Source organism: Aythya ferina (assembly GCF_964211825.1).
Source record: "Aythya ferina genome assembly, chromosome: 21".
NCBI classification, from domain to species: Eukaryota; Metazoa; Chordata; class Aves; order Anseriformes; family Anatidae; genus Aythya; species Aythya ferina.
The window spans coordinates 5072338-5095092 of NC_140319.1; the positions used below are offsets into that span (position 1 = coordinate 5072338).

Consider the following 22755-nt stretch of genomic DNA (forward strand, 5'->3'; position numbering starts at 1 on the left):
ACTCACACTGCTCCTCATCACAAGGGACAAGATGAGCCTGGGGGTGAAGCCCTGGGCTGTTACTCGTGCCCCTAGGTATGACCACCCCAGAGGGATGGAGGCCACGTTCCCCATCCCGCAGTGGCAACCCAATAATGAGCAGCAGGAACGCAGCCAGGTGACAGCCCCCATTTTCCCCTACTTTTTCTGCCTTCCCCTCCTTTTCCCCTGGGGACAGTGCTTCAAGGAGGCAGGAAGGAGCTGCTGCTGGCTGCCCGTGTGCCTGTCCAGCAGGGAGCACCAGCGGGAGCTGTACCCAACTGGGTGCCCCTTAACACGGCTGTGTATTGAGAGGCAGCAGCACCGAGCAGGGAAAGCAGGGAGCAGACAAAATGCCTTTTTCTTCCTGACCCTGAATAGGGAGACTGGGAGGAACTGAAAGGCTCGGAGCATACAGCTCTCTCTGTTTTTTGCAGCTCCCTTTTGGGTTTTGTCCCACACTGCTGCTGGCAAAACACGCCAGTCGAAGACAAGAGCGGGCTATTTGCAAACTGCAGCGAGGCCCAGCTGAAGCTTGAAGCATGGCACTCACTGTTGCAGCCGGCTCAGGAGGTATTCAAATTTACCGGAGGGAAAACTATGAAGAAAAGGGTTTTCTACTCAGAAACAAGGAAAACGTGGTTTGGAGGCAGACAATAGCAACTTTTGCTCTCAAGCTGAAGCACAACGGCCGCACTTCTCCGAAAGAAAGAGGCATGAAAGCAGGGGCCATGCTCAGATGCTAAGTACCCGTGATCTTCCTGGGAAAAAAACTTCACTTTCTGCTAGGGAGAGAGAGAATACATGCAGCCACTTCATTTCAATACTTGCAAGACCTGGTCCTGAAAGAACCTGACACGCAACAATCTGTTGTTTATGTATTGACTGAGAAATATTGGTTTTCCTTCATCAACATCCCCTGGGAAGGAGGCAGGAGCTGCTGGTGTGAACTGCGTGGATCTGCAGAGCTACAGCTGTGACCTCGGTGTTAGGTGGTGTTTTTTTTTTTATTCCCTCCTATTTGCAGCCCGTAGGCAAAGCTAGGATAGAAACAGGAAAAAAATAATCCTGTCCCCTGGCTGGGCTGGCTTTTAGCAACCAAAACGAGCGTAAATGCTGGAAGCACCTCATAGGATTGCTCCGTGCCTGGCTCTGTACATCAGTTTACAACATCCTGCCTTCCTGCACAAACAACTGGCCCAGCTCCTCCACCCTCAGCCCTGCTCAGCTTTCTCCATGAGGACATTGGGCAGGAGAGGGAAAGAAATGTCCTTTCCATACCGTCACCAGGCAGAGCCCTGCTGACACCACCCAGGGCTGGGAAGGTGATGCAGGAGGAGGAGGAGGTCAGTTCTCAACACAAAGCTGGAAAGCAGCTTTTGGGACAAAGCAAGCACCAGCTGGGCAGAGCAATCCCCCAGCCAGGGGCCCTGTTCTCACCTGGATTCATAGTGGTGAGCCAGGAAGCCAGAAGAGGGTTGGATTTCTGCCTGGAGGATGGTTCTGATCGGAGACTGAAAGGGTGTTTCAGAGTTCAGCGAGCGAAAAGTGCTGAAGTCGTGGGTTCCCAGCAGGAACCGTGCTGCATCCTGCATGGCAGGCACATCCAGGTAGCTGAAATTAAACATGCAGAGCAAAGAGAGAGGAGCGTTGAGTGGGACCAAGTACGTTGTGTGCGTCAAAGTCTAATTAATTGATGAGAGGCTTAAACCTAGCATGCAGATTTAATGTTGCAGAACTGAGGAAAGACATTTTGCAAGAGGAGTTTCTCCAGGAACAGCCCAAACCACAAAGCAAGATGCCAAATGACCGGAGGTCTGATGGTGTTCAAAAAAACCCCAGGCTAGGTCAGGGGCTGGCAGGCCCAAACTTCTTCCTAAACCTTTATCCTGATGTGCTGCAGGATCTTTAATTTAATTCAATAACAACTGAATTAAAAATAGCTCTGTCCAAACTGTTGGCTAGAGTGGAGGACAAGAGAACCAAAATCCTTTGCAGTATCCTACAAATTCAAAAGGAAGGTGGCAGGAAAGAGAGTGTCAAACACTGTGATGGTTTTCCAAACCTTTGAAAAGATGAAATTAGGAAATAATAGGAGTGGAATGGGTGTGCAAACTGGATGTGAATGAAACCAGAATGTTGTGAAAAAGTCCAGTTTTCTTGAACTTTTATGTGTCTCAGTACAACCTCATCTAAAAGACAATTACAAATTTTCTTCTGGGGTTTGTTTGTTATTTCCTTGCCCGCTGTTTATCGTGTCCTAAGTGTTTTTAAATGGCACTGAACTTGTTTTTCTTCCCTTCCATATACAAGCCCTAATTTGTTATGACTCAGTGGCTACTCCACGAGTGCTGAGCCAGACACACCGGTTTGTTATCGTAGGGCTGCTCAGAGTCATGGGCTCTCACTTACTATTCAAACACACAAGCGCCCAGATTGGGAAGGAGAAAGCTGGCCTACAGGCAGCCATCACCAGGAGCAGGCCAAGAATTAGAAAAAAAACACAAAAAGAGCTCTGAGTCCCAGGTCTCACCACCCGTAACTCAGTGCAGTTCCACTGATTTCAACAGAGAATCCTTTCCAGTGTGAACTGGGGGTCTGGTCTTACACGTGGACATCACCTCCTCCCCAAATGCTGGGGCAGCTGCCCGGGGAGGGTTTCTGGAGCCACTTACCCCCCCGGAGGAGCCCAGCACAGGTCCCTTTCGAACACGGGTACTTCAGACCAGTGAGCGCAGCCCAACAGCAGCCGGTAGATGTAGGTTCTTGACAGCGCCGAGAAGCGTGCGTGGAAGTCACTGGTCACTCGGTGGGCACTCAAAATGCTGGTGGAAAAGAGAAAGGGATGGACAGAAACGTCACGAACCAACACACAAACTTGTGCTGGTCTCCACGTGTTTGGAATTGAGACATGCAATGGATGCTTTGAGGAACTGCACTTACAAGATCAAATATCACAGAGCTGACTGCTACCCAAGAAGTGCAAGCGGAGGCTGCCCCAGGTGTCTGCCGACACCGTGCCCTTCTAACACACCCCAACAGCTCCTGAAATAAATGCTGGCACGCTGTGGGAGTCGTCTTTGCAGGAGACGCTGCTGCTGTTGGAAACCCACACGCTTCCTAGCGATCTCACCGGTGTGACTCCGAGCATCCTGGCCTGAATTTCCAGCCAATAATCGAGTTCAGCTGCCAACAGTTTTTCCCTTCAGCTGAATGTCACGTTTGGGTTCCTGTTCTCGGGGATGGCACGGTGAGGGGGCCGCGTTGTTCCCACCCCGTTAGGTGCTGAAGGCACACGTGTGCGTGCTGGCTCTTTGGAGGCATTCATCTGCGTGCACGAATGTGAATCACTCGGGGGAAAGTTCTCCGAAAACAAACAAGCAGGGCAACGGTTGAGGTTTCCCAAGATCCTGGGGATGAAATCTATCTCACATATGGAGGACATTATGCTGTGCTGTACCACGACCACAACAGGTCGGGAGCCTTTCAGTGGCTGTTCCAAATGTCAAGTGTGTATTTCACAAGAACCCCTACCAATTTTTCCGTATCCCCACTACGCTAGAAGAACAAAGAAAATCGTAATTAATCCTCTGCACCAAAGCAGCTGTGGAAATCATTCCCTTTGGACTTTTCATCCCCTACCTTCCCTACCAGGCCAACCAAAACAGAAGGAGAGTGCCGGTCTCCTTAAAGCCCTGGAAGAAAACATCTCCGTGCCTGTGGCCCTCGCCCAGCCATGCTCAAACCTAACATTTTTTCAAAGATTTCACTGCCTTAATGCACAGCCATAAAGGGAATTTGCTACGCCGAATCTGACAGGCGAAGAAATGCTTCTTCTGTCCCTGCTCTAGGCTGGCAAGCTAGGAACTAATTAATGCAGCATCGTTCCCAAGCTGCTGAGCTCTTCCAGACCTCTTTGCTTGGCTCAGAACTGCCCTCGTGCAGCTGTGAAGCACTGACTCAAAGGACAGGCAGTGTGTTTGTGCCTGCCTTCAAAAGGCTGCTTACCATAACAGTAATATTTCCAAAGCCCTCTGAGTCTAGCCCTCAAGTCTCCAGGACAGCATCAACTTAGCTGGAAGAGAAGCTTTGTAGATGATAAAACCAGATGTCCCAGCCACAGCTACCACCAAGAAATGTCTCTTCCCTCTCCAAAATTGCTTCCTTTCAGCTAAATGTCTCCCTCTGACCTTCCTGCCTCTTTCTGCCCTGGCACACGTGGAGCTCCCAGCAGCCTTGTCCCATACAAGAGGCATTTTAACACACACTCCCTCGGCATTTCATCATTCGTTGATAGTGCTCTGGCTCACAAACCATTATCCCTTCAAGGAAAACTGGGGAGAGCTGAGATCACCTGAGCTGTATTTCATCCAGATGCTTCAGCATCTTCCTGGGGGCAAAAAACCAGCGCATACTCAGAGCACATTTCAACCCCAGTTTTGCTAGAGAGAGAAGTAGAAGAAAGTCAAAAGGTTTTCAGCTTTTCTTTGTGACAAGGATGTTCGTGCCCTGAGAGGTGAGAGCAAACAGCCACCTTCCTGTTTTGCTCGTCAAACCCATCGCAAAAACACATCAAGGGACATCAGGCTGGAACCACTTCTACTGGCAGCTGATCCAGTCCTATAAGATACGTGGGTAAGAGGAGATGTGAAATCAGGCAGCCTTAATGAGCCCGTAAGAGAGAACTTACGGCCCAGGTACTGTTGTTTTTCTCACTAATGAATCCCTTTCTTGGGCCAAGTGGCTATCTGCAAACACTAAAACACAATCTGACATCCTTGGGGCTTCCTCTGCATTTCCCATTAGCTGTGCTACCCACGAGCAGGGCTGGCATCGCTCTCGTGGTGCACAACACCCAGATGGACAGGACTTGGATGGCACTAAAACCCCAAAAACAGCCATCAGGGAGTGACCCCTCACAAGGATAAAGCCCAAGCCTTTTGCAGAGCCGTGGCACCCCACACATGTGGGAAGGACACCCCAACAGCAGATACCTGCACGCCCGAAGCAGCACCCTCTGTGCTCCCTCTTAAGGCAGCTTCACGGCTCACTGTAGCAGGTGGAAATAGTTGAAAGTAGGTCACTTCCCTCCTGCCTCCCCCCACAACCTCCAAGACAAACAGGACTTTGCTGCAAAAGCAAAAAGAAAGGAGCATCCCAGCACCAGCAAGCCTGCAAAGAGCAGGATGCTGCAGGCAGGAGAGCTCCTGGGGACCCTCACATCTCACACGAAAAGATGGCTTTGGGGAATGGTTCTGTCTGCTCATTTTCCAGCGACCCTGGGCATTTAATCAAAGGAGCTTGCAAGGCTGCTGGACTCCTCTTTAAAAGAAACTGGGAGAAATCACCTGGTTTCCCTAAGGCAACACCACTATTAGCATCGAACAGGGACATCCTTTAGAGGATGCCCCTTGTGAGAAGGTGGCTGCTCTCCTGCCGTGTGCCCTCCTGGTTTTGGAGCTGGCTCTGTGGAGAAGAAGGGATCCAAAACAGACAAAAAAAAAAAATTGATACCATTTGGGAGCAAGCAGCAGACAAACCTATTTATTTGCTTTCAAAAGGCTGGGGCTTCAGGGATTTCTGCCAGCCTAAGTGCCTCTGGCTCATACCCCTTGACTGCAGAGGCTCAGGCCACAGAAGAAGAAATTAAAGCTGAGCTGCAGGCCTGCACACAGATTTGCAATAACAAGCCCAAAGACCTCTCCACTGCTATAAACTCCCAGAAGAAATGCAAACTACATCCTCCAGGCCTGTAATGGAGTTTGAACCTAGGACCTCCAGCCTCTTCTAAACACAGTAATATAATTAAGTATTCCATTTATTTTCCTCTGTCTACATGTCTCCACAAGCATTTCATCTCCCTTGAGCTTCTCGTGTTAACGCTTATGTGATTTTTATTAAATAAGCGCCCTTTTATACCCTCTGATAGAGTGCTTCCTTCAGAAAAACCCATTTATGCTCACATGATTCCTCACTGCAGGCATCCTCTCCTGACTCTCCCAGCAGATGCAGTTCCTACCATAGGCTCTTTCAAGCTAGGAGTGTTTTCCCAGTATTTATTCCACCCGTTCTTCAGGCATACCACGTTTCAGGCCTTGTTAACATCCCAATTTTTGCAAGGCTGCTGGTGAATAAACACTCTTAGCATTCTTCAGCTTTTTTGACAGAGCCTACATTGCAGAAGGGTCAGAAGGAAAAAAAAAACACAACCAAAGACATCTCAGGAGAAACACCAACGTGTGAAATACAAAGGTGTCCTCCAGCAGGACATCCCTCCCTCTCCTCTGACAACAGAAGGTGAATGTCTCTTTGCAGGAGGTAGGAGGAATCCCAGCTCTGTCTTGCTGCCACCCAGACAGCTTTGATGGTGTACTTACAGAACTGGAACCAGAAATAGAAGGTGTGAATCTGCCACTCCATCCTGCCCAGGTGATAGCAAATCCTCCTCAGGTCGCCCCACCTGCGGAATACGCTCTGATCTCCGTGGACAAGAGCCTTTCAGATACGCTGCACAGATCTAAAGGCAGATCAGCTGATAGAGGAGCCCCGTCTGCAGCAAGGCTACAAAGAAGGTCATTACTGCTGACGATACCGCCAGCCGGCTTGGAATCTGGTTTCCCTTCCAAGCTCTATCGACAATAACGAGTTCTCACAAAGACGTCTCTCTCCATCACCCCCTGCTTGCAACCACATAAAAGTGCTGAGCTTTCTCCCCAGCATTAGGAGAGAATTCTTCTTGGCAGAGTAATATTTACAGAGGGAGGGGCTGGCTGCTGCATGCACTTAAGACTCATGCCCGGCACCAAGCTCCTTAATGGAAAGCAGCTGAACGGTTTTGAAGAGGTTCAGCCCAAGGGAGGAGGGAGAAGTCAGAGCTGCCTGCACCCTGATAACCTCAGCCTGCCTACCTGACAGGGGCTGGCCTGGATTTAGCAGGAGACACCACCTCTTGGCATGTCCCTGCCAGGTGTTAGCTCTTCTTCCATCTGTGAGATCCCACCGCTGCCTCCTTCTGAAGATGCCAGCTAAAAAATTTTCTCCTCAGCTGCAACCCTACACACGTGCCACGGTCTGGTAGGACGAGAAGGTTCGAGGATGTGACAAGCCACAAGCTACAAGCCTAAACTCAGGGGAGAGAGGCTGAGATTCTGCAGCCGGTGACACACGGCACAGCCTATGGTAGTGGTAGCCTCTGGCTGGAAAATCAGCCAGCTTTGACTCCCAAACAATTGTTTGAGTGTTTTAAGGAAGGTCATCAGGACCGTGACCTACTTCAGGCTCCTTCTTACTGCTAGGGCATCTATAAAGTGTTCAGCTCCCAGGGTGTGCAAATGCTGACCTAGTTTTCAGCCTGAGCAAAAATAATACCCAAAACCTCACAGAAGTCAAATTCTATTTCAGAATCTTTTAATAGACGCTGCAGTCTGAAAAGAATTCATCTCCAGCTCTCCTACACAGCAGCTGCATTAAACTCTTTGTATATATGTCAAAGGTGAAAGCTGTCAAGGGATAGTACCTCCTAGGCATTATTTAAACATGCAACGTGGCTAGCGTGTGAGAGAGACTTGCTTGGCAATTCAGGCAAGTGAGAGGCCAGAACACAAATCTGTCTGAATGGATGGACAAACCACCAAAGTTGCAAAAAGGTGTTTACTCATCCCAACAAATGAGACACCTCCAAATGGGCAGTGTAGTTCACACACAGCCCTGTGTTTTCTTTTGTACCATTTATGTTCCTTTGTATTCTGTCAAAATTTTCCTTTGTTGTTTTTTTTTTTTTGTCCTCACAATGCAAGGGAATCTAGCTGCTACTTCAAGGGGCCGGAGAAGTAACTCGATTTGTAGGTGTAGGACTGTCAAGTGGTGAGGTCCTTACGCTGCTCCCAAAACCCCTTCTGAAGGGGTTGGAGAGGAGCTGGAAGTATTCGGGGGAAAAGTTCGGTTAAAGCAACAACAACAAAGAAACGCCCAGCCACCAACAGGAATTCCGTGCCTCCAGCAACGAGGCCTTTACAGCGCCTTCCTCCCCTCCTTCCTGAGCTCAGATTCCAAGGATTTTACTGACAATTCCCCTTTACCCTCCAATGGCTCCCCTGATGCTTGTTCAGGGCTGAAGGAAGGCAGCAGGCTCCGAGCCAGCTGCTGCAGCTTCTGCTCCTGGCACCCTGAGCTGAGAGCCCCCGGAGAAAAGGTCCCACTTCTAAATAAATGCAAAGCGTCACTGCCACACACCTCCAGGAACCCTGCAGGAAAAGGGTGCAAAGCTCGGTCCTGAGGCCACGAGAGCTGCAGGCACAGGCAGAGGGCACCAAGGTGGGATCTTGTACCGAGTCACCACCATCTCAGGCACTCGTGACCATCAGCATACGTTGGAATTCCTTCCCTGGGGTTAATGTGCCCTCTAGACATGACACAGCAGAAGTCTGGAGGTGGGGGATAAGCGCTGCTTAACGCTGCTGATGCAGACGCAGCATTTCTGCAACCTAACTGGAGCCTGCCCAGCACGGCAGCGCCGTGGTACCTCAGGGGATGCTGCAATGCCTCGCTGCTGTCACATCCGTGGGTGAGCTGCCTACCTCTGGCAGGCAATCTGATTCCCTGCTTCCAAAAGCAGAGGCACACGCCTTGCAGAGGTGCCTGAACACCCACCTGAGCAGTCAAGGTTAGAGAAGACTGCAACTTGGGATTGCTTTCCTCAGGCTCCTACCTCAGGTGAAGGTTTGAGCGCTTGCAATACGCTCTGAAAAAGTCAGAAGCTGATTAAATTGCAGATCGACACCTTCTGCAGAGAGCACACAGCTTCAACCAACCAAACCATCGCACTCTGCCATGGGGGACACGCATGAAGGACCTCCTGGGAGAAAACAAACATCATCATTCATCTCTCCTACCCTCAGACCCCAAATTGTCTGAGTGCCTGCACACCTAGAGCTGGGTTCCCTGCTCCACAGGCCACGGAGAACTGGAACCCTCCCTTGCAAAACGAAGGACAGATGCAAGTATGATGTCAGCCCTCAAATCCCAGGCCTTGCTGCGTTGGCATTTGGGTCAGGCCCTGTTTCACAAAGAGGAGATTAGAAAATAAAGCAGGCTGGGTGAAGTGGGAAGGGGGAGGGTGCTTCAGTCATGCCACTACTCTTACAGCAATCCCATCGCTGGGGTGGGGAGGGATTTGCTTTTTTGTCCTGGGTTCTTGTTCTGGCATGGGGAATTTGTCTCCATAATCTTCCTTTACGTTGATGGCACCAGAGAGCAGTAACGTGAAACGGAGCAGCCAGGTCCTCTGAGTAATTACCACCTGGCATCTTGCATCTGCTGCTCACCCAAAGAGTCCCTGTAAAACACCCACCTCCTCGTACAACACTCTGAAGTTCCCTGCCACACTCCTCATAAGGGACAGTCCATGCCTGGAACAGTTTTCAGTTCATGCAAATAAGACAAAGTAGCACAAGAAAGAGTAGAGAGCAGCAAAGCAGCTGCTAGTAAATGGCACGTTGATTGTACAACACCAGCCCAGATTTGGTTTTCAGCCTAAAAACCCCAATATTCCATTCGATTTACACTTTAACCATAAAAACGCACCCGTGCTTGGGGAAGAATGCAGCAACTGTTTGGCAGCTGACAGAGAAACTGCACGACAGCTTGGAAAGGAAAGCAAAGAAAATTAAATTCAATCCACCTTTTGAAAAATTCACAAGGCAGAGCAATTGCTTATCTAATTGATGCAAGCTCCTGGCAAAAACTGCTGATTCTTTGCCTTTGAGGGTGGGCATTTAGACCTGGGTCTCACGCAGAATAAGTCCATTCTGAGATTTTGCAAGAAGAAGCAATAACTCCAACAGAAAGAAAGAAAAAAAAAAAAAGAAAATAGGAAAAAGAAATGGCAGCTGTTCTGTTCTCTGTAAATTGTTGTGCCAACCCCCTTACTAAATTCACATGCAGCTCTCCCGAGTCATTTACAGCTGGGTACAGGATAAGGAGGACTGGTTATCTATCCCATTGAGCAAAACCAATCCAATTTTGTTATAAAAATATTAAACTGGAGCTTGTCATGCAACTTCTTTAAATCATGTCATGTGGTGGCTGTGGTCTAGCTGGGAAGAAAAGAAGTTGATGGCGATGGAAAGGAGGAGCAGAATGCTGACACTAAAAGCAGTTTTGTCTGTTTTTCATCGTTTTGCACAGATATGAGTCAGATGCGATGCTGCAGCCAAGCTTTTGTTAGGTGCTAGTTCAGCAAGCAAAGAAAATGAGTTTGGGGAATAAAGCATCACCGAAAGTTCAAGTATGGCTCATGGAAAATGAAAGTCACCCCAGTGGGTTCACTGCTCGCATGGTGACCCTCGTCTCTCACAGGATTTTTTGTTTTAGTGGTGCCAGCATAGATGATCTCCTAAGAGCAACAGTATAACAGCAGCAGTCTTGAATGTACGAGCGGTCTGGCAGTAGCGGAGAGACGTGCATGGGAGTGATTTGCCAACACAAAACAGGAAAAAATACATCTTGTGAGTGAAGATGGGAGATCACTGCTGCATTTCCCTCTTCTCCAGCAAGGGTGAAATAAAAGGCTTTGACTTGCCACTAACTCACCGGATTGGTTCAGACTTCAGGTGGTGATTTAGACCACGGATGAGCTCTCTCTCTTGAAAAGCTGGCTTCCCCGGTGCCCGCTGGATGTCGAGGTGAGCAGCGTTGCAGAGAGCATGAACGCCACTGTCTGTTCGGCTGGAGATGTGGAACTTGATGGGAACAACGGGCTTCAGGTTCTGTGCTGCCTTCTGCAAGTCAACGTGAGACAGGACCATGAACAGGAGAAGCAGTGCCCTCCCCCTTGCTAACCACAGTCCTCAGGATCTCCACATCCTTTGCTTTATATCATTAGGTGAGTAGAAAAGAGGACAGAGAGTTACCCATTCACACCCAGACACAACCCCTGCAACCCACAGCTAAGCAGAAAGGTGTAAAATAGTGCAGCTATTGCTGCAGGCAGGATTTCTTTTCCATCCCCGACAGGAGCAGGGCTGCAGGAGGCAACACGCTTCCATTAGTTGTTACGAGCGGAGGAGGAGCCGGGGACCAGGCGAGAAGCAGCACAGCACTGATGTGACGCGGTTATTCGTCCCACTGAGATATATAAATGGATCTAAGAATCAAGGCACGGCTCTCATAAAACACAGCAGCAGTGGAGGAGCTGATGCTGAGCCATCCCAGCAGGTGTAAAGAACCACAGGACAACCACACGCCACCAGCGGTCACGGGACAGAGCTTCCTGATACTCCCTGCTTCTACAGTCCCTAAGAGAGTGTCTTCTAATTAAGATGGTCAGAAAATGCACACAAAATGGAGTTAAACAGTTAATCGGCTGCCAAATATTTCAGGGTCTTCCCAGACAGGTCTACATTTAGCAAAGGCAGGGTGGGTTTTGGTAAGGGGCAAAGGCAAACTCTGGTGGGTCAGAAACCTTGGGACTGCAGTAACTTCCTAAAACAACGTTAAAACCACAGCAGGTCTTGCACACAGCAAGGTTGGGAAGTAGGTTACCAGAGCTGCAAAAGAGTTTTTGTCTTTGCGACGACAGGCCCTGAGACAGAAAACCCGATGTGATTTATTAGGGTCTATGAATGAAGCATATCTGCAAGACTGGGAAAAACAGAAAACAAAGAAAAGCAGAAAAGCAGATGAATGGCTAGAAATTTCCTGCTCTTCCATCTCCCCTCCTGAGCAGTGAACCCAGCAGTGGTCTTTATTAGATTTCAATTTGGTACCAAGAGTCAATAAAGCTTGAATTGCTGACTCACAAATGCCTTCCAGATTCCTACGAGTTGAGCAGACAGGATTCTGGGCTCTCAGAAACACACCATTAACAAGCACAGGGAGGCAAGGAAAAACGTAACTGAGCGGCAGAGGAAGGCCTGGGAAACAGAACAGAAACGACCCCAGCCTCTTCCCCTTCCTAATCCTTCTATTTGGAGTTCACATGTGGTTACAATTAACAATGAAAATCTTTATTTATCGCCCTTAAGCAGAGAGAAGCAGACAGAAATCAAATAGTTTTCTGCAGCAGACCTTGGCTTGTGCCTCAGCAATTTGTCTTCGAGCAGAAGCTGCTTTTAAGAGCAAAGTTTCTGCACAGATATGTTTGGGTTTTGCAGGCTCCTCTTCCCCTGGCCTCGCCTCCCCCTCCTTTGCTGCCAGGCACAAAAGTGCCAGTGGGAAGAGAGCTGAGAGGAGGCAGAGGAAGAGAGAAGAGGGGAGAACATCCTCCTTTCTTCCTGCTATGGCCTCGGGGAAGTTTGGATGCAGCACTCTGGATCCCCGCACTGCATCCAGACAGAGCTGGGTAACGGGAACACCAAAAACCCTGGATCTCTCCTCTGCCTGCAAGGGTTGGGCCTTTTTGGAGAGCAGACTGGGAAGGAGGAGAGGATTGCAGGCTCCGAGGTGAATCTGGTTGCTTCTCTGCTCTGGCAACAGAACCCACAGAGGCAGCTCCATGGTGGGGTGCTTTCACAGCTGCCCTTCTCCTGCACGCTTTTCTCCTTACAGAGAGAAATAATCTCCTTACAGAGCAAACTTCTTGCTGAATTTCGTCACAGGCAATTCCCTTCTGACCCCTCACCTACGTATGTCTGCTCTCTGTGCCATCCAGAGGGCCTGGGCGCCTGGAGGCAGCTGGTACGGTCCTCTGCTGGTTCCTGTGTGCCCTGAGCTGCCAATGTAACCCACGCTGAGCTGCAAAAAGAAGGTGTGTTATTTACATTTAGTAACTGCTTGAACGGCAACCAGGTTTTCCTGCCCTTAAAAAAAAAATAAATAAAATGGCTAAAACCAGCAGGGTTGTCACCTGAGGAACTCAAAAATTGCTGCTGTTAATTCAGGTCCCATCCATCAGCTCTGGATTCCAGCGGGGGAAGCTGAGGCAGAAGTTAAGCAATTTTATCCCAGGGATGCTAAAAGGCAGGAGAGGAGATGCAGGAATCAAGAAACTGGGTTCTCCTCTCGTTTTCTCAAAATTCACAGGTCTCTGCTTCCTTCCTTAGGCCAGACAGCACGCAAGTGTCCTTCTCTTCAGCAGGTGCTTGGTGACAGGCACGGAAATCTTGGCTGGGCACCTGCTGAGCTGGATTGCACCCACTTCCATCCTGCCTTTACTTCCTGAGCCAGAACTGTTCCAGACAACCATGTTCCTGGGGCAGCAACAAGCATCCCTGGGTGTCCCTCTGTACCTGTACTGCCCTGCACAGCAGTGGTGCAGGGGAAAGCATTACTTGCATTTAGCAGGCCTGTTCTGCTAACCAGATTCATTCACTAAGCACTTCCATATTTTGAATCCTACTGAAATTTCCATTGTTGTGTGCCAGAACGATACAAATCCGCATTCCAGATTGCTATTATTATTCACAGCTCTGTTCTCTTCCCCCCCCCCCGTACAAATGCTGGAGAGGGGAGATGAAGAACAGGCCTGTTAACATACACCGGCGATGGCTGGGAAGCAAAAGTTCACCCACTTCTCTCCCTGAAGTCTAAATAAAAAACTGCTCAAGATGCTCAGCCACCAAAGACCCCTGCAGAGCATCTGGGAACCACGAAAGGAACCTGACAGATCAGTTGAGGATGGGTGTGCTCGAGAGAAAGACGTGCGTTAGGAATGTTTTGGAAAAAATGTGTGTGTGTTGCTCTTTCCCAGCAGCTGGATTGCTTATTGGTTTCGTCGGTGGAAGACATCCACGGTGGTTTTAGCTGCACAGACACAGGAATCGCATTGCACTGCCAGGGATGCTGCACAATTTATAAGTTGTTGGGTTCTAATAAATAATAATGTGCAAGCTTCTGGTTGCAAGTCATCGCAGCCCTGCTGACTCAAGGGGTGCTATGTCAACTGAAACTAATTAAGAGCCTAATTCATTCTCACAGGAAGAGAGAAATGTAGTGAAAGCCAAGAAGAAAAGGCTGAGAAAGTGGCTCCTGCTGCAAGGAAAGGTTTCCAAAGCAATCTTCCATGCTGCTGGAATGATTATGCAAACAGGCAATGAAGGTAACACTTCTGAGTCAGTTTTCCTTTCTTTCCTCCTCCTTTTTTCTTAACTGAGAGAGGGAAGTTGTACCAAAGCTGCTTTGCATAGCACAGAGTTCATCTATGTTCTCGTTCTCCCTCTCTTCCTTTCATGAGGAATAATATCTGGACTTAGCACAAGGCTGCTGGCCAAAGCAGTGCTTCATGTGGGAGGATTAGTTTTGGGCAGCATTCACCAGCACAATGGGAAACAGCACGCTCAGGAGATGCTTCAAACCCAACACGAAAAGGAACTTCATTCTGTAGATCCGAGCAGGCCTCACACACGGTGCCTGTGAGCACAAGCAGCAGCTGCTCACTTCAGCAAAAGGTGCTGCACAGGAGATTTTCCTTTCCAGGAGGGGCATCTGTAAGAATTGGGACTAGAACACGGAGCCCTGCAGCACGTGCACTGCCCTCCTCGTTGCAGGGGGACAAATCACAGGTCTCCAACATCCTGATTTGGGAAAGCAAGGTCTGGAATTCCGCTCTGGACCCACCGCAAGCAAGCTGGGTTTCCAAGTATTTCAAGTCAAATATATTGTCTCCAAATATATTTGGCTGCAAAGCCTGCCTCGAAGAGATATTAAAAAGCTCCTTCAGGCATCTGCACGTCCTGTATGATACAGACACGGTGACAGAGGGTTACAGACAGGCCTCCGGATCAGCCACGGTTCAGCAGCTCTACCTTGGCACTTGGAGGACTGCAGAACACCCTCACAAACCAGTCCTCTCCACTTCTAATGACACCAGCTGTTGGTACACACAGCCTACACTTCACAGGTTATTTGCTTGCCTCTAATGGCAAACAAAACAAATGTCTGAACATACATAGAATGGAATAAGGATCTCATTACAGATTTAATCTTGCCCTTCCCTTCAGTTGCCTTCCTGGCTTTGGAAACGAGTGTTATGAAGTTCAAGGCTGCACAGAAATGGAGGAAGGAAGATAAATTCCTACAGGCCCCAGAAGTTTTCTATTAAACTTGCTTTAAGACATCTCATGTGGTTCTAATAGACACAGCCCTGCTCAGCAGTGCCCAGCATCAATACCACCACATGAAAGCAAAGCACATATCCCAGAACTGGCCAGCAAAATGCTGATACTGTGAAAAGACAACACCAAATAAGTTTATCTTTTTCTTTTTCTTCCCCTTTAATCACCCATCCTACCCATTTGCTTGTTAAAACAAAGTGACTTGGGTAATGCAAAACAACTGCTGGGCTCACCCAAAGTCCGGCGCCTGGGGCTGAGACGCTGGATGGTTCAGAGGATTAGATAAATGAGATAGAAAGTCCTTTGGGGCTCTTCTTTCAAGATCTGCACAATATTTATACACTTTCTCCACAATGGTCTCAGGCAAGGAGCCATTCAAATACATCCTGAGAACTCCTCTTCAAGCTATTAACTCATCACACTTTCCTTCTGTGGGCTGCTTGGCGAGGCGATGCAAGAACCATCACCCAGTAAAGTCAGGCACAGCACGGAGCACTGCTCCAGTTTGTGACCACAGAGTCTGACTGGTAATGAGAACAGAATCATGAAAATGTTGGCTATTAATACACAGGCATGGCCTGGCCTGCCAAATGTTGCCCCAAACGTGACCTGGGCAACACCATGTTTCATTTTAATGACAATATGATTAACAAGGACATACCTCCAAGCAGTTCTGGACTCCAATCCCTGACTGGTTAGCTGAAGTTTCCATCACCCCACTGCAGAGCAAAACAAATACAATAGTTAATGATACATATCACGACCCTGCATTTTCTACACCATGCCTTAACACAGAGTCCACCACATCCAGAAGTTAATGCTGGGCACTCACTATCAAATTGCTTGCTGCCGAGCAACCTAGATCTTTTTACACAACTTGCAGGGACAAAACACTTTGAAAAATGGACACGAAAACAGGAGCAACGGTGGCATTCTGGAAAGGTGACTGGACACAAAAATCATCCTGCCAGTGCTACCTCCTGCACTGGTCCTTCTGATGGGTTGAGAAGATGAGGCAGGCAAATTCCACTAGAGAAGGGTTTGCAGCAGGGAAAGATTTTTCAGGGTCTGAGTTGTAGGACCCTTTCTTGCAGGCCCTGTGGATGTGAAGACACGATTTGGGGTGAGCTTCCTTCTCTGTTGCAGGAGTCACAACCACTCACAGAAGGCACTGAAGTGCAGAGAGATGTCCTGAGGCCAAACTTGGCCTACCTGCAACCACGCAGGGTAATTTAGGCCAGTACCCACAACGAGACAAACTCTGCTGTGCAAGGGAAGTGTGGGTTTTGGCTTATGGTGGTGTTATTCTGGAAAACCCTCATGTAGATAGGCACGACTCCACAAGCTGGGGCTGCAATAATTCTCCCACACACTCTTTTTTATGTAAACAAGCCTAACGACGTATGTGGGATGTTTAAGGCCTGGGGAAAGGCAGTCCCAGCTCCCTTTCTCCACCAAGGAGCTTTCCACCTGCATCTCCAGGGCAGCGCGGGCAACCAGCTCCCCACACCGCTGGCTCTCCCAAACCACACCGCAGGAAACGTAATTACCTGCACTCCCACCAACTTGTACCCACGTTCACCTTCCTCTCTGCCCTTTCACGTTTGCCCTTTGCCCATTTTCTGCTTTTCCTGTCCGAAACATCCTCTAATATTTACCTGTGGCAGTAGAAAAGCGCAGCCCAATTCCCTGCCCATGCTCACCGACTTGGCACGTGTAGCAGCTCTCCCCCAGTTCACTGTTCTCCCCCAAACCTCTGCACTCCCCCAAATGTCCTCAGTGCTCCCCCAAACTCTTGCACTCTTTTTATTTTTTCTTTTTCATTCTCTCTTTTTTTTTTTTTTTCCCCTCAGTCGCCTCCCTGCAGCCTCCCCATCCCCACCCGGGGCTCCCCGGGCACCGCTTCACGTGCAGCACGCGGGGGCAGCGCCCGCACCTACCTATATTTAGTGCCAAAGTACTGAAAAAACACTAAATATCGCGTTGGGGGAGAAACCATCCTCGCTGGGCCACCGGAAAAGCTCTCCCCTCCGCTCCCGGCTCCGGGGGGGGCGCCGCCGCCGCCACAGCACCGAGGCGACCCCGGGGGCTCCCCCGGCGCCCTGCCCGGCCTCACCGCCCCTCCTCGGCCGGCTTCCCCCCGGCAGGCCCGCCCAGCACCGCCCGCTTCCGCCACCGGGGCCTTGAGGGAACGGCCCCGGGCCTTGCTGAGGCCTCGGAGCTGCTCGAAAGCGGCCGAGGGGCCGGGGAAAAGCGGCCGGGGCTCGGCAATGCTCCGCCGCCGCCGCCCGGCGCCGCCTCAGCGAGGCTGTGGCGGGAGGCGGCCGCCATCACAGGGCGCTGCAGCCCCGCGTCCCCCTGCAGCGAGGGGGAAATTCAGAGAAATTCAGAGAAATTCAGAGAAATTCAGTCCCTGAGCGGCTCCCTGAGGGCCCAGGCGGTGATGGTGAGGGAATAAACCCTCGGAAATCCTCCGCCTTGGCTGCTCAGCTGCTCTCCAGCTTGGACAGAGTGACTGCCGTTTCTTAAGTGGCTTCGTTTGCCTCAGCATTCGCTGTCAGAAGCCGTCTGAGAGAGCTTCTCTTATTTATTTGCTTCTTTTTTAGAAACCTTCTGAACTTTATTTATTTATTTGTCTCCTTTTCGTTGCCTGATGATGGAAGCTGAGCCCTTGGGGCTATTCCCGAGCATAGTTCAGGGGGGTTTGGTCACCCCAGGAGTCAGCAAAGCACGTCAAAAAAGTGCCAGAAAAGGAATAGCCCCCACAGAAAAATGAAAGGTTTAGGGGGCAAGAAGTGTACAAGGTGAGGCCTGGTGACTGGTCCTCAATGCTCTCCTTCCCTGCGTTATTTTTGGGGTGGGATTGTTGACTCCATGGCTCTGATGTTCTGAACCCACCCTGTGTGAAGCCGTTCCCGAATCTGCCAATATCTGTGTCAAAATCCCCATAAAAAAAAAAAAAAAAAAAAAAAAAAAAAAAAAAAACCATGCAGACATTTCAGGTAGGCCTGCGTTTGTCTTTTTCAGCCTGCCTATGAAAAGATGTGTTCAGGATACCATTGCTTTGGGTAAATTACAGCTACAGTGACAAAAATAGGGGAAGACAGTGATAAACAGGGGCTGCAGATGTTCTTCGTGACTGTGTTGTGTATTTTAAAATGTTTATTCATCTTTATAAAATACTGAGGTGCGACATCTGCATGCACAGTAAATACCCTAGCAGTATAAAGAAAGAGCAAAACAGCGCGACAGAAAAATCCCTGGCACCTCGCACAAATCCGCGATCTGTTTTGAATGGAAAAATCCAGCGCGCTTTCAGTTCTCACAATGGCATCCAGGCTCCATTGTAACAAAACTGATGAATCTCAGCTTTGAAGAGGATGGCAATTCCCAATCCCCGAGCCTGTGCGTGCACACAGGGGCAGAAATGTCCACATGCCTTCGTCTGTGCTGGAAGAGCCAGAGAAGAGAAAAAATGAATTGAGTGGACGTTCATGGAAAACAAGGTAAAGCAGAGGCCACAAGAGGTCACCTTGCCCATGCTGGACCGAGCTGATCGGCCGAGCAGATGCCTTCTGTGCTCCTCAGATCCCTCCGGTTTGTGTTAAACTATGTCAGACGTTTATTCGCACACCAATACTCCGGACTGGGGCTGGCAAATCAAGCAGGTCTGGGAGCTCAGACAGGAACGAGAGCCTGGCCTAGAGGTGAGTCTTAGCTGCAGTCTGTATGGAAATGGCACTGAGCATCTTCCTTCATCTCATTTCATCCTGGCGCTGCCCGTGGCTGAGGTAAGGCCTCGATGTGACATTTTGTGACAGATACGCCTGGCCACAGTGTTCATTTCACTTCTGGTTTTAGCTCAGGTCCATATTACGCAGAAGGCATTTTCATAAAACACGGGGATTTGCACTCTGGGGACTTCCCAGCCTTAAATTCCTACAAGACTTGCAGTGACTGGTGCAGTTTATGCTGTTCTCTGTGCGGTGCTCGATGGGTGGAGGATCCAAACTAAGCTCATTGTAATTAGTCTCATTTATCCATGCCACATTACATTGCCATGTCCTGCAGCAAATGTCATCTGTTCCCATGGACCCACAAGCCCAGATGTTGCGTGATTACATTGGCTTCGGCGGAGTTGCTGCAGATTTCCTGCATGGCTGATGGCAGCAGCAAATCCACGGTGTGCAGAAAATTAAAAACTAGATTAAGCTGTAACAGGATCGGTGCCAATCCTTTTGACACTCCTGGTACGGGATTGCTGCGTGCATCCTGTGCAGGTCGATCTGTTTCTGCAGCACCCACAACGTGGTGGCAAACCCTATGTGCAGCTGGGGGGCTGCACCTCTGGCTGGCTGTTTAGTTTTTTAGTAGTTTTCTGCCTATTTGGTCCTTTGGAGATCTCCAGCATATGTTTGGAGTCCCAAGCTGGGGAAAAAATAAGGAAACCTTGAAAAAAAATAGGAAGACTTACAGCTTGTATAGTCTTCAGCTGAGAAAACGTTCCCTTTGGTAGCTGATATTTTAAATAGGGGATTTCTTGAGATTCAGCAGAATGTTTTTGTAAAAAATCAAGATCATTCTGGACAGAAATGATGTTTAAGCACTGAATTAGCACGACTCGGTGGCCAGCAGTAGGACCCGAGGGAGCGGGCGTGCAGCTGCCGCAGGGGAGGCTCGGGCTGGGTGGCAGGCACAGATTTTTCACCCAGAGGGTGGCCCAAGGGGGTGCCCAGGGACATGGGCAAGCCCTGAGCCTGCCGAACTTGGCGAAGGGCTCCAATCCTTTTGGGGCTGGGATTTTGGGAAGGCTTTAGCGGGGAGAAACCAAGCGTTTGGCAGCCGGGCGCTGCGCAACCCCCCTGGAAGCGGGCAACCCCCGCAAGCTGCGCAACCCCCCGGCGGTAGCCAAACCCCTAGGAGGTAGCCAAACCCCCCTGGGGTTGAGCAAACCCCCGGGAGCTTTGCAAAAAAGCCGGGACCGGCTTTTGGTAGAGCTGCCCGGGAGCCCCCCGGCCGGCCCTTCCCGGTGGCGGCGGGGGGGCGGGCGCTGAGCCGCGCCTTGCTGCGCCGCCGCCGGGCGATGCGCTTCCTCCGCTGAGCTCCGAGCAGCCAGGATGACGGTGGAGTTCGAGGAGTGCATCAAGGACTCGCCCCGGTTCCGGTAAGCCCGAGGATTTGGGTTTGGTGGAGAGGGAGAAGGCGGCGTCGCCCTAAAAATGAAATTAAGGAGAGGGGGGGGGACCCCTGCGCTCGGCGCGCCGGGGATGCGGAGCCGCCGCCGGGGCCGCTCCGAGGAGCGGGTTTCTGCCGGGGGACAGCGCTGGGGAGCTCGGCTGGAGGCATCTCCCCCCTGGGAGCAGCCAGGGAGCACCCAAGGAGCACCCAGCGAGCAGCCAGCGAGCACCCAAGGAGAGCCCGGGGAGCCGCGGACATTTTCCGAGCGCTCCCAGCCGCAGCTCTCGGAGGGTGGGGGGGTTTTGTAGCGGGTTGGAAGGAGGGATCCGGGCTCTGCCAACACAAAGACCCCAGCCTGGCAGCGCTGCCTTCAAATCGGCTGCTCACAACGATGCCCCCGGCTGGAGAGGAGCCTCCACGGCCTGGGTGCGGATGCCAGGAGCATCCTGGCGAGGTGTCGGGATGGGGCAGGGTGTGCTGCTGCTAGGAAAGGGAGCTGGCAGCTTCCACAGCTGGAGATCTGCTGCTTCCCATCCCCTGCTTGGCTGGGGACAGAAGGGAAGAGACAATAGCCGGCAGAAGCAAGTTGCTTGGACGTGTGGGCAGGGGTAAGAGGTACCAAGGGAGCTCCCCTTCTCCGCAGACCGCGTCTCGTTGCAGCCTCTCCGAACGCTTTTGTTTATTAAGCGGAAGGTTTTGCATTTTCCTCCCGTTTAAAAATAATTTCCTGGAATGCGAGCTCCGTACAAAAGGCTGCGGTGGCCTGGTGCCGGGGCGACTCCCAGCAATCGCCCTGCGTGTGGCTGTGTGCAGCTGCAGGTAACGCAAATACCTGGGCAAGTGCCGCCTGTGGGGCGAATTTCCCCCCTGCTATGGGATCTGCAGGGCTGGGAGAAGGGTCCTCCCCGCGTTTTAATTTTAATTGAGTGCTGAGAGCCTGCTCTTGCTTGCTCCAGAGCTGTTTGTGAAGGTGTAAAGGCCAGTGCCGTGGGAGGTGACGGGCTGGTCTTATTCGGCTGTCCTGGGAGCTTTTTCTGGGGAAGAAGTGAGACGCACGGACAGGTTTGCAGGAGGTATGAAGCTCCGTCTTTAAACCCGTGCTCGCTCAGCATCAATCAGAATTTATTCCTTTTTTTTTTTTTTTTAACTGTCATCTTACCCCATTGTGCTGCCGAGCATGTGAACTGCTCGGTGGCATCCTTCCAGCGCGGTGACTTCACTGTCCAGATGTCTGGTTCCACATGGCAGTGACCCTTTTCCCGCTGACGTCAGGATTGATTGAGATGTTTATTTATTTATTTTGCCTTTGGTGCGCGCGCGTGGGCTCGGGGCCAAGTTTCTTAGTATGCAGGCAGCATCATTCTGCTCTGTCTGCTCCATCCGTAAAAACAAACCAGCCCTCAGAGCGCTGCGCTGGACCTTTATCAAAAGGCAGTTATTTAAGCCCGGAATTATGAACTATTTCCCCAATGGCTAGACACAGTCTGCCTGCTACAGGGAGAACAAGAGATTAGGCTGCAGAAGGAAGCCTGGAGGGTTCAGGAGGGCTGCAGTGTGTGTAGCAGGGGAATTTGTAACCACTACCACTTGAAACAGTGACAAAGTACTGACATTTGCAGGCCTGTAGCAAAACCAAAACCAAAATACAGCTCTTCAGACTTTCTCAAGGGGTACAGGGTTTAGTCTCCTGCTGTACTTTTCTTCCTCCCAAGTCTTTAATTAGTTCTGTTACAATTATTTGTTGATGTGTCAGGGACAGGCTCTCTTCCCAGTGCAGGGCAGAGATGCTTACTAATGCATCCCTAAAAGCTTACAACTATCAAAACCTAAAATACCATGCAAAATGAGCACCATATAAAAATGTAGATAGAAATGAGGTGAGAAAAGGTAGCACATTGCCCACCTCCTCAGCAGAGACTGAGACAGCAGCAGGTAAAGTGACCTGTCCCTTGCCAGGAGAAGGCTCTGGGGATGAGGCAAGAACTGAAACGGGTTTCCCATCGCGGTCCTCAGCCGGGAGAGTTTGTGTCATGGTTTGCAAGAGCCTCGTTCCCCTCAGTGCTGAGCCCTGGGGATGACCGGGTCGTTGTACAGAGGGGAAAGAAAGAAACACCAAACGATTACACAGAATAAACACACTCTGTATCAGGCATCCCATAATAAGGTGACCAAACTAAGTCTACGTTAGCAATCGGATCCAGTCACACCTCAAAACACCCAACGCAGCAGTCGCCATGCAGCGATCCAGCCCAGCCTCCTACTTCGCAGGGCCCAGTTGCTGCGAAGGGAACTTTCCTTTTCCACCCCTTTGCTGCGTGCAGGTCTGCAGGCTGGCAGGGAACCTGACGTCTCTTGGGCATCTTGTAGAGACACGTAGATGCTGTTCCAGTAAACAAATGTAAGTACCTTGTAAGACCAGTTCCAGCACATCTGAATGCAACCCGGCCGTGCCGTGGCTTTCATCTCCCCGGAGCCCTCAGGTTAGCAGCAGTAGCCTGGGAAATCTAGG

The 22755-nt window shown here is 50.4% G+C and overlaps 2 protein-coding genes and 2 long non-coding RNA genes across 8 annotated transcripts in view; 3 read left to right on the forward strand and 1 right to left on the reverse strand.

Annotated features, from left to right (window-relative positions):
• Window positions 1–17217, reverse strand: part of PUSL1 (pseudouridine synthase like 1) — a 23397-nt gene extending 6180 nt beyond the window's left edge. The window contains exons 1-5 of one of the 2 annotated variants that reach the window (XM_084494966.1): window positions 17009–17213; window positions 15730–15787; window positions 10609–10796; window positions 2694–2843; window positions 1459–1632 (exon numbers count right to left, since the gene is read on the reverse strand). In XM_084494966.1, the coding sequence (XP_084351092.1) occupies window positions 1459–1632; window positions 2694–2843; window positions 10609–10796; window positions 15730–15787; window positions 17009–17067 (629 nt within the window). In that variant the 5' untranslated portion in view covers window positions 17068–17213. Of the gene's footprint in view, window positions 1–1458; window positions 1633–2693; window positions 2844–10608; window positions 10797–15729; window positions 15788–17008 lie in introns of both variants that reach the window. The other variant, XM_084494967.1, reaches the window with a different exon arrangement.
• Window positions 5–2743, forward strand: LOC311422183. The gene is made up of 2 exons (XR_014685211.1): window positions 5–75; window positions 456–2743. It is a non-coding gene; the product is annotated as an uncharacterized lncRNA (long non-coding RNA).
• LOC311422184 lies at window positions 12639–15092 on the forward strand. The gene is made up of 2 exons (XR_014685212.1): window positions 12639–14053; window positions 14189–15092. It is a non-coding gene; the product is annotated as an uncharacterized lncRNA (long non-coding RNA).
• Window positions 17218–20086: 2869 nt separating the features above from the next.
• Window positions 20087–22755, forward strand: part of ACAP3 (ArfGAP with coiled-coil, ankyrin repeat and PH domains 3) — a 67890-nt gene continuing 65221 nt past the window's right edge. For all 4 annotated transcript variants that reach the window (XM_084494969.1, XM_084494970.1, XM_084494971.1 and 1 more), the window contains exon 1: window positions 20087–20232. In XM_084494969.1, coding sequence (XP_084351095.1) covers window positions 20186–20232 — 47 coding nt within the window. In that variant the 5' untranslated portion in view covers window positions 20087–20185. The remainder of the gene's footprint in view (window positions 20233–22755) is intronic.